This window comes from Sinocyclocheilus anshuiensis, unplaced genomic scaffold (assembly GCF_001515605.1).
Source record: "Sinocyclocheilus anshuiensis isolate Anshui unplaced genomic scaffold, SAMN03320099.WGS_v1.1 scaffold952, whole genome shotgun sequence".
NCBI classification, from domain to species: Eukaryota; Metazoa; Chordata; class Actinopteri; order Cypriniformes; family Cyprinidae; genus Sinocyclocheilus; species Sinocyclocheilus anshuiensis.
Window position 1 is genome coordinate 769,206 of NW_015552656.1, and position 11,032 is coordinate 780,237.

At 37.8% G+C, this 11,032-nt stretch overlaps 2 protein-coding genes across 2 annotated transcripts; both read left to right on the forward strand.

Moving 5' to 3' along the window:
• Nucleotides 1-2,835: 2,835 nt before the first annotated feature.
• Nucleotides 2,836-4,595, forward strand: LOC107667242 (SKI family transcriptional corepressor 2-like; the record flags this gene model as incomplete). Its single annotated transcript, XM_016458864.1, has 2 exons — nt 2,836-3,017; nt 3,947-4,595. A coding segment is annotated over exon 2 (618 nt), but the record flags the coding sequence as incomplete, so codon positions are not given.
• Nucleotides 4,596-4,601: 6 nt separating this feature from the next.
• LOC107667253 (SKI family transcriptional corepressor 2-like) lies at nt 4,602-10,086 on the forward strand. The gene is made up of 8 exons (XM_016458872.1): nt 4,602-4,636; nt 5,138-5,201; nt 5,411-5,488; nt 6,887-6,949; nt 7,861-7,959; nt 8,202-8,269; nt 9,463-9,525; nt 9,716-10,086. The coding sequence occupies exons 4-7, from the start codon at nt 6,940-6,942 to the stop codon at nt 9,520-9,522; spliced, it is 237 nt and encodes a 78-aa protein (XP_016314358.1). The 5' UTR covers nt 4,602-4,636; nt 5,138-5,201; nt 5,411-5,488; nt 6,887-6,939; the 3' UTR covers nt 9,523-9,525; nt 9,716-10,086.
• The last annotated feature ends 946 nt before the right edge of the window (nt 10,087-11,032 follow it).

Sequence of the window (11,032 nt, forward strand, 5' to 3'; positions counted from 1 at the left end):
TAAGACAGAAAAAAAAAACTTTTATAAAGTGGTTCGTGGTTTTAATCTCAGTCCGTTGATTTCAACCAGAAATAGTCGTAAATAGTATCGTATTTATTTATATTTCGTTTAAGAAGGTCACTAGTGTTACAAAAGATTATTATAATTTCACGAACGTGAATGAAGCCATCAATCAAGCTCCGGTGAGGCGTGAAGGACACTAAAAATCCTGTCATTTATGACTGTTCGAGGCTAAAATATGTTTCTGACCGTTTCAGGGATTGACTGGTGCTGCAGAAGCTGAGCTGAAAACAGCTAGAAAACACGATTCTCCTGAGCTTTGGAAAAGGTATGTGCACCAACACACACTGCCACAAAATATCTCAGATATTGAAACAAAATTATTATGTTTGATTATAAAAGATATTCAGTTTATTTATTTGTAATTGTTCACATTCCATTTAAGGGATTGTTTAAATGAATCAAAACACTCCATTAGTTGCATAAGAATTCATCTTATTCAACATAAACAGACTTGTTATGTGATTCCATGTTTGCTGATTATTGCAACTTTAAAATGTAATAAAATTATACATATTTCACAATTCCATAAAAGCTATGGGTGGCACCACACTGTATCGACTTCTAGCCCTATGTACCTGTCGGATGCTGTCTTCTGTATCACTGTTCAATCAAAAGATGCATGGAGTCTGATTACCTTACAGTAATAACATATGCGGTGTCCATTATAGACTACTGGAAGCCAGCATATTGAACTATATGCAGGTAACAATTTCATGCATGTCATGCAATCAAGACTAAACAATCGAGGGCAAAACATCTTTACGTCTGATGAGATTGTCTTTAAATGATATTGCCTGATAAGTCTTCACAGACCAAGCGGCATTTAGTCTCGCAATTTTCTGATAGACCTCCAGCATTGAATAAGGATTATAATGTAGGCCAGTGTACTGTGTACTGTGGGGCTTTCTGTTCATGACAATTATAGGTCAGAGAGAGGAGTCTTTAAAGAGAGCAGGATTCATTGAAGTAAACCTGCTTTGGAAAGTGAAGACGTTTCATTTGTTTTAAAACACTAGAGTTTGCCTGAGGTATATTTGGTTAGATGATGGATTTGGTGTGTAATGTCCTATTCTTGTAGCTATTAGGTCCTCCCTCTTTTTTTCTTCTGTATTGACCCCGACAGGTCACACAAGTAATTTTTTAAACGCATGATTAATTCCACAGTAGGGTTAGTGTATACATATAGATGAAGTTCAATGATTTAAGGCGTACATGTTAACTGTTCAGCATGAATCTAATAAACAGAAACATTTTCAATGGATAGTTCAACTGCTCTCTGTTATAATTAGTATTACAAGGCAGTTTTTCACTTTATATAAGACATAAGCATAGCTGATATAAATTAAAATGCGAATATATGCATGAAAACACCAACCAAAGTTGTATGGCATTTTAATATTACAATTATTGAAGCATATGTGAGGTAATGTTTATTCAAGATTAAAAGCTCAATGAGCGTTATTCTACAGTGTTAGCAATTAATTTAAAGTGTATCTATCATATCATATTTTTTCATATTCCTGTAATGGGTTGAGGGGTCCTATGAGGTGCTCTTTGGCTATTGGGAGACAAAAGCCAGCGGGATGGGATCTAAATGAGGTTTAGGGGGCTGCAGATGGGACCCTCTCTTTCCTGTCAGTTTGACTTGGCTTTTCAAAACACTTGACCTTTTGTATTAATTCTATTATCACGGCAAAATGGAAACGTCACAATTAAGCCCAATATTCCTATTATAATTACGTGCAATACCATTATAATAACTCTTAACGCCGACATTTAAAATAAAAATCCTTTGTATCGAAGATTTTTTTCTTCTTCTGCAAACAAATAGGCTATGCCATTTTTAATTGTAATTTTTCATAGTCGGATCAATAGCGCACCTGCTATTATAGGAATGTTATTGATGAGACAGTTTGTCGGACAACGTGTCATAGGCATCAAGCGATTAGTTTTATTCTCAGTTGTGGTCGATTCAGTACGTACAGCCCATGTGTTACCCTCATGAGGAAAAAATGACATGCCGACATTTGTCCCCTTTCGCTTGATTTATGAATGCGTGGAAATTGGCTCAATATGGCATGACAGTCTGGACAGTTTCAGTGTGTGCCGATTGCAGATGCTGATAACGAAATGATAAAGCATTAAGCCATAATAAACAATAGCCTGACTGCTCTTCACACTTAAAAACGATTGGGCTACTTTTACTGCTTTAAAAACAATGTGATTGGATGCTTAAAGCGGAGGAATCAAACTGTAAACGCCATAGGCTACTTGAAAACAAAAACAAATAAACAGTTAAAATCGACTAAAATAATTAGTCGATAATAATCGACTAAATAACATAGTTTTAATTATTAGCTATTTTACATCACCCTATCAGTAGCTATAATACATTAGGCGTACAATTAGTTTCAAGCTTTAATATAAAACCTTGTATAAAAACGTGCAATTACATTATTAATGTTGTGAGAAAATGTTTTGGTCTTGGCTACATATTTTCGGCGCGTTGTGTTCTAATATTTTAAAGTAACAGGCTTTATTTATGAAACAATTTCTCTTCTTCTCCATGCAATTTTATACCGATTGCACACGGCTGGATCTCTGGAGTTGTTTCCTCTAATTCAGATGTGAACTCGAGGCGCGTTTGAGTGGCAGTCAGTGAAGCGTCATTGGCTCTTCAGAGGGGCAGAGCCACGCCAATCACTCACAACGCGCTCCGGCAATAAGAGCCAGTGTGTGAGACGCGCGCTTATTCGCGCTTTCTCTGCTGTTACTACTGGTGCTGGACTCGATAAAGGAGCCTGTTGTGATATTGGCCATTTATCGTGCTTGTATTTATAAAGTTCGCGCTCTCCTTGACCGTTTCGAAGGCACATTTCCAATTTTGTATGTGGAATAGGCTGCGACATGATTTGAATTCTGTAGCGTTTGGACATCTCCTGCAGCGCGCGGAGGTAAGACAAATACAAACTTTTTATCGTCTCCGAGTCCTTCTAAAAATTATGTGTTTTTGTTCAGGTTTGGGCTTTTTAAGAGACATTTGTTCTCGGAGTAAAAAAGTGAAAGTGTGGTGGATACAAATAAATTTTTATGGTACATTTATTATTATTATTTTGGCTAACAAAATACATTTTTATGGTACATTTATTATTATTATTATTTTGGCTAACATTGGGCTATTATATGATACATTACCTAAAACCTAAAAAGCGACGTTCTATATATATTCTGTGTGGGAAAAGTCGGAACAGAACGGTGAGGCCGACTAACATTCTACAGGAAAATCTGCTTGAACGCTACACATTTCGCTGCATTGTTATTTCCCCACATAAAGTTATCAAAAAATTGTAAAATAATTAAAAGCATTACACGCTTTTTCTTTTTGCATTTTCACACAGAGACAAAAAGTGTTCGTGCTTCAGAGGCTTTAAGGAATAAAATGAATCACTGCATGTTGCTGGCACAGTGATTTAGCTCTTCATTTATTTGTATATTTTTAAATATATATCCTTTTTATTTAATTTGCGATCATATTGAATAGCATCTTTATTTTCTCTCGTTCTTTAAATGGGTTTTTGTTTCGTCATCGTTATTTTTGTCTGGTTCTGTGAGTTTTTATTTCACCCGCATCATATTCTGATCTACAAGCAATGTGTCATGTTAAAAAAGCTTTACAGTAATTGTGCAAGTTGTTCAATTATCGTTTTTTTGGTAGAGCGAAATAAAAAATCTGGTTTCTATTTAATACCACATCTGGTAATAGCTACGTATTATCAGAGTAATATTCTTTATACTGTGCATAAATTAATTAATACAACTGAATCTTTTTTCCTTTGATTACTTTATTTTCTTTGCTAAATTAACCTTTTAAATGTGTTTACAGACGAACACCTCCACTCATTGGTCTCTAAAGAATGGAAAAGAGTCTTCTGCCTGGACCAAACAACATTGTGATGGCCACCCCACCAAGTTCATTCCAGCAGGAGCCGCTCACGCCTCCAAGATCCTCGCTTAAGCCCAACCAAGTTGGGCATGTCATCCTCTACGGGGTGCCTATTGTCTCACTGGTGATTGACAATCAAGAGCGCTTATGCCTGGCTCAGATATCCAACACCCTGTTAAAGAACTACAGCTACAACGAGATCCACAATCGTCGAGTGGCTCTGGGCATCACCTGCGTGCAGTGCACCCCGGTCCAGCTGGAGATCCTGCGACGGGCGGGTGCCATGCCCATCTCCTCCCGCCGCTGCGGCATGATCACCAAACGGGAGGCAGAGCGGCTGTGCAAGTCTTTCCTGGGAGAGAACTCTCCACCCAAGCTGCCAGACAACTTCGCGTTCGACGTGACGCACGAATGCGCTTGGGGCTCCCGGGGAAATTTCATCCCGGCGCGCTACAACAGCTCCCGGGCCAAATGCATCAAGTGCTCCTACTGTAATATGTACTTCTCCCCAAACAAATTCATCTTCCACTCGCACCGCACACCCGAGGCCAAGTACACGCAGCCGGACGCTGCCAACTTCAACTCCTGGCCATTCACGGCTCGCTGGAGGAAAGCGGCGCGTACAGAAATGTAAATATTCCCTCCAGGCACTTTAACTAATTATTTAAATGCGGGCCATTGGCTGACAGGGGCCATATGCATAACAAGATTGATAGCCTGTGTTCCCTGCAGAAATGAAATATTCAGAGCTCTTTGATCCCTTCTAATAAGCCCAGTCGTGTTTTGTTTAATGGCGACATTATGTTTGCTCCCCTTTGTCACTTCTGCCTATTAGCCCTTTTAATCTTTAACCCTCTGACGCTATATTAACAGACAGAGCGACGGGGATCGAAACGGGAATTCTTTAGCAATTAGCCTCACGCGTGTTGATTTATCTAGAGGAACTCGGTAGCACGACAAAGCCAAACAAACATCAGGATCATATATAAGACATGACAGCGATGTCGTGCTCAAGGCTAATCAATTCTGTGCTTTTGGCTGACTGATATATTTTGTTGCTCTATGTTCAACCTTTGGCCTGGTGTTATGAATCAGTTCTAATCAGACATCACTGGTGTTTTATGGTTGCAGGCTCACAAGAGCAGAGACGATGGGCTGCCGGCATATGCAAGCAAAAACAAAAACACCATCTCAGGTGAGAAATGAATGTGAAGTGAATGTTGTTGCAATATAATGAATGTGGAAATTGCAATGTGATTATTCCATGCATTTTATCATCATATATATATATATACCTACATACAAACTAATTGATAATTAACAAAGACAATACAATTTTACACCTTTACATTAACATTCAATTCATCGGTGTGCATGTATTCACATTTGATTTTTTTCTTTCAGATGACAACAAAGAGCAGAGCAGCTTTTTTGTCCCAGAGACAGAAACGTCGGCGCCCGAATACTGGCGTGAGAATCCAGGTAAGAACGCATGCCACTTTATCTCCGCTTTACATCCACCACTTACAGCAAGAGGGCTGTGAAATAATTTGCGCAGCACAGCTAGCCCATCCCTGCAAGGATATTAGGATTAATCTAAATATAAAAGATACGGGATAGAATATACTCTCGCCGCACTCTTAAAATGGAGCAGCTCTCTCCACAATGTCATTGGGAAAATGTGTTCTGTAGGGAGCCATAACAGTTCAGCAAGACAATCAGCTCAACGCCAGGAAGGTGACAATCACCATTTGAACAATATCAGACGGAAATAATTGCCTTTTGCCTGGCAAAATCTTCCATTAGAAAGATCATAGCTTATTGCCTTTTATCTGTCAGAAAGACATTAAAGGTGTTTTATGACATCTACGGCAACATTTATATTATCAAGCCGATAATGATCTCCTCATATAACGTATATTATATTTGAAAAAATTACATGAAACAAATTAAGTGAAACCACCTTTGCCTGATTGCTAAATGTCTCCGAGGGGCTACTGGGAAACGTGATTAGAACTTCTGATTTTCCAAAGAGTCTAACGGCAGTGTCTTAAAGATAGTTCTGTTTCTTGGGAGGGAGGGAAAAAAGAATCTAATTTTCCATTTATATAATGCAAACTGCCTTGGCTTTGACTATTCACGGTTAATTGACTGTCAGACGAGGTTGTTATCCTCAGGCACTGTCTGCAAATTTGCTTGTCAAATGAGACAGAGAGAGGAGGAGAGCGAGAACAAGACCGCTTTCCAAATGAGGAACGCCTTGTTCGGCTTAAGGAGGCAAGACGGGAAATGAGAAGAGAGAGAGAGAGAGAGGATGAGGGGAAGATTATACCAACGTGTTGGATCACTTCGTTTGGGCCATTTGCGATATGGACACAAAAACACAGACGCCGTCGTGCAGCGCAGACGTACCGACTCCTAAGGATTGCAATCAAAACTGTTTCGAATAATTTCCTGAATCACTAGCGCAGTGACATTAACGAAATCAGCTGTTTTCACAATTTCAGGATATTGGCATATTGCAAGGGCTGTTTATTTGAATGCACTAATCAGATATTTTGTTGGGCGAGTTATATTCTTTTCATAGTATAATGTCTTTATAGTAAATATGCAGCCATACCATATTCACCATATATGAATACCATTTCCTCACCCCAGCAAAATAGCACTGTATTTTCTATTTGACTTTATAAGTCAAATATGTTTGTCTGAAATCTCCTGATGTCAGACTGACATCTACTGGTTGCTGCTAGAACTGCATGATGTGTGTCAGTCTTTCACATGAACTCGATTGAAACTGACATGAATGGATGCTTGCAATGTGTTATAGATCGTCAAGGTTTTTTTTTTTTTTTTATCCTCTTTTTTTCTGCTCAGCAGACCAAAGTCAAGACACAAACTCTCCCGTATCGCTCAAGAAGGATGTTGAGAACATGGAAAAAGGTGAGATAACAAGCAAAGACTTTATTAAAGATTATAAACCGGAGAGTTCCGGTCCTTGATTCTGATTGGTTGAGCCGCGTTCGAAGCTGTTGTAAATTACTCTACAAACACACACCTTTGTTTACTTTGTGTGTTGCTCGACAACCACTTTGTTGCAACCACAACTGTTTCTGAGGAACTACATTGTTTGGTGGAAGAATACTGTTTTTATTATCATTACACTTTATTTGCTCTGTTTTATTCTGTGAAACCTATTTAATAAGCGTTATAAAAGCAATAAGCCCCGTGAAGCCGTGGTTTACAGTGAATTTATAATTCGCTTTGCGTCGTGCCTAACAACGCCTCGTAGCTGTTATAAATTCACTGTAAACCACGGCTTCTTGGGGCTTATTGCTTTAATGGGGTCAGTAAGATTTTTATTTGAAAGAAAATAATACTTTTATTCAGCAAGGACGCATTCATTTAATCAAAAGTGACAGTACATGCATTTATAAAGTAACAAATGATTTGATTTGAAATAAATGCTGTTCTTTTGAACTTTCTATTCATCAAAGCAGCTGCTTTCAGCATTGACAATAATCAGAACTGTTTGTTGAGCAGCAAATCAGCATATTAGAAGGATTTCTGAAGATGCTGAAAATTCAGCTTCGATCACAGCAATAAATTGTATTTTACAAAATACAAAAAAAAGAAAATGGCATTATAAATAGTAATAACATTTCACAGTTTTACTGCATTTTGAAACAAATAACTGCAGCTTGGTGCGCACTTCTTTTAAAAACTTTAAAAACTCTTGAACGGCAGTGCCAAATGTTTCAAATGCATGTTTGTAACTGCTCTAGATGTAACAGCTGATATTTCAGCGCAGCTCAGCATCTGATCTTTGATTTATCGTGTAATCTGTCCTTCAGAGGAACTCCAGAAAGTTCTCCTTGAACAGATAGATTTACGGAGGAGACTGGAGCAGGAGTTTCACGCTCTGAAAGGCAGCTCTCCATTTCCAGTTTTCCGTAAGTGTCCTTACTTTCACTTCATGTGTTTTACAGTATCATCATGATTTAGCATGTGAAACTCAGAGAACCTGCTTTATCTGATCAATAAATCGGTATAACTCCATAAAACGCCATTTTAAAAGTAAGCCCAAGAAAAGCACTTGTAGGCCACTACATACCTGTAAAAGGGTTTATATATGAACTCAGGTGACCCATAAGATGCCTTTGTTTTTAATATTCCGTATTTGACTATCCTACAGATAACTTTCAGGACCAAATGAAGAGAGAACTGGCTTACAGGGAAGAAATAGTGCAGCAGTTACAGATGGTAAGGAGTTTTCAATAAGCTCATAATTTCCCATCTGATTAATTTACTCGCGAATCTCCCACATGCAGCCCTCTTATATTAGTAATCTGCTGTAGCAGGCTAAATCTATGTTACAGTGGAAATGTAAGATAACCAGCAGACTAGCAGCAGGATCTGGTGTCTCGTAATCTTTTGTTGTCTAGAACTGGTTCAACATTGCATAGCGCTGCGGCATCAGTCACTGGGGCATCTGTGTTTTAACACATGGATGATGCTGGCAGACTGCCACTGTGTGTTCTCTCAGTTCAGCACCATCCGTCAAGCCAGGGGAGATCATATATGAGAGATTACAGTGTGACAGATTGAAAGCTGAACTTCTGTAATGCAGAAAACTATAGAGATGAATACATAATGACGTTTGCAAGATGCAAGCTTCCTTTTGGTGTCGTATCAGCACATATTTAAGCCATAACATACAAGATAAGAGGCTTGTGAATTGTGAATGTAGTCACAGCTAAACTGTATTTTTTTTTATTTAAAGACAGCATGGCTTTAAGTGACAAATTTATTTTTTTTGAAAGTAATATTTTTATTCAGTAAGAACGGATTAAATGAATACAAGTGAAAGTAAAGACATTTATAATGTTATAAAAGTATCACTGTTTCCACAAAATATGAAGCAGCACAACTGTTTTCAACAGTGATAATAATCAGAAATGTTTCTTGAGCAGCAAACCAGCATATTAGAATGATTTCTGAAGGATCATGTGATAATGAAGACTGGAGTAATGATGCTGGAAATTCAGCTTCGCATTGCAGGAATAAATTACAATTTACAGTATATTCATATACAAAACAGTTATTTTGAATAATAAAAATCTCATGATTTTACTGTTTTGACTGTATTTTTGGTCAAATAAATGTAGCCTTGGTGAGCAGAAGAAAAAGAAAAAAAAAGTTAAAAATAAAATAAATAAAGAAATAACTGAGCCCAATTTTTTGAATGTATTATAATATAGAAAATAGTGCATTTACTACATTTTAAAAAATATTAAGGAGGACACAAATTTTCATTAAACATTAATTTATTAAGCACATTTAGTGTCATCCCTTCTCTAGATAGAAATGTTGCATTGTCGATGGAGAATCCAAGTATTAACTGATTCCATATTTTTTTAATTCATTCATTTAATTTTTAAATTTTTTTTTTGTAGATTCCATATGCAAACATCATCAGAAAAGAAAAGGTCGTGACACATCTAAACAAAAGCTAAATGGTAAGTATCAAAGTTATTTAATCAAACGAGAAACATAATGTGTGGCCATTCAGTAAAATCTATTGCAGATTTAATATGAGCTTCATGATTTGTCAGCAAGATAGATTTTATTTTACAAACAGCACTATGTTTGACGTTCTTGATTATTTCGAGAAATCCTAGTGACTATATCAATTGTTGTATGTTTTAGGTAAATTCGTTTGAAACAAAATCAAGCTGCTCTCAACATCTTTTGACAAAAGAGCTTAAATCATCCCCATCTCTATGAGGAATCATCAAGCAGCCTCTCGACCGGATCAGATGTTGAACGCTGCCTTTGACAGACCACCTCATCGATGTCCATCTCTCAGTCTAACCAAAACTGATACACAGCACAGTTCAATGCATCTACCAATGACTTAGAGCTCATTTGACGTATTTCCTGTACAGTAACCCCACTTTGATTATTTATGAACTTATTGAAGTTTATTTATTACCCATGCATTCACTGGTTTATTGATAACAGCAAACTGTACAATGATATTAGCTGATGTCTAAGAGCTGTCTGAAAGCGTGTACACTTTTTCATGTTTTGCCTGTTTAAATACAACATTGACATAAACACAAGTTTAAAAATGGTATTATTAACTGTTCATGCAAATGTCTTTAAATATGTTCTTGTAGTTTCTCTACTATTTATGTGGATAATTAAAAGTCTATCATAAGAAAAAGACTATTTGTTTATTTATTTTTGAAAGTGGCACTTTGATAAACACAAGCATAATACAGTTTGGGAGTAAAGAAAGAAAATGAGTGATATTACATATGTAAAACAGTGTTTGTGTGCATTTTTAGGGTTTACATTTATTTTGTATGTGTGTTTAATTAAACCTACACGACTTGTCCTATTATTTTTCAAATAGGCTATATTACATCTGTAATTTAATTATTAAATATATCATGAAATATATAATTCAGTTACTATAGGCTGTTCGTTTTATTAATTATTTCCTGCATATTATAATAATGTTTTATTTTAATAGTGTTTAAATCTATAGTCTTTGGTTTAAATGCTGCGATTATATACACACACACACACACACACACACACACACACACACACGCACGCACGCACGCACGCACGCGCACGCACTCACTCACACTCACTCACACACACACACGCACGCACGCACGCACGCACGCGCACGCACTCACTCACACTCACTCACACACACACACGCACGCACGCACGCACGCACGCGCACGCACTCACTCACACTCACTCACACACACACACGCACGCACGCACGCACGCACGCGCACGCACTCACTCACACTCACTCACACACACACACGCACGCACGCACGCACGCACGCGCACGCACTCACTCACACTCACTCACACACACACACGCACGCACGCACGCACGCACGCGCACGCACTCACTCACACTCACTCACACACACACACGCACGCACGCACGCACGCACGCGCACGCACTCACTCACACTCACTCACACACACACA

Excerpts from the sequence above, each read along its gene's own strand:
- LOC107667253 (XM_016458872.1), top strand. Across the intron at positions 7,960-8,201 it reads CTCTCCATTTCCAGTTTTCC|ATAACTTTCAGGACCAAATG; the intron begins GTAAGTGTCCTT and ends ACTATCCTACAG. Across the intron at positions 8,270-9,462 it reads TAGTGCAGCAGTTACAGATG|ATTCCATATGCAAACATCAT; the intron begins GTAAGGAGTTTT and ends TTTTTTTTGTAG.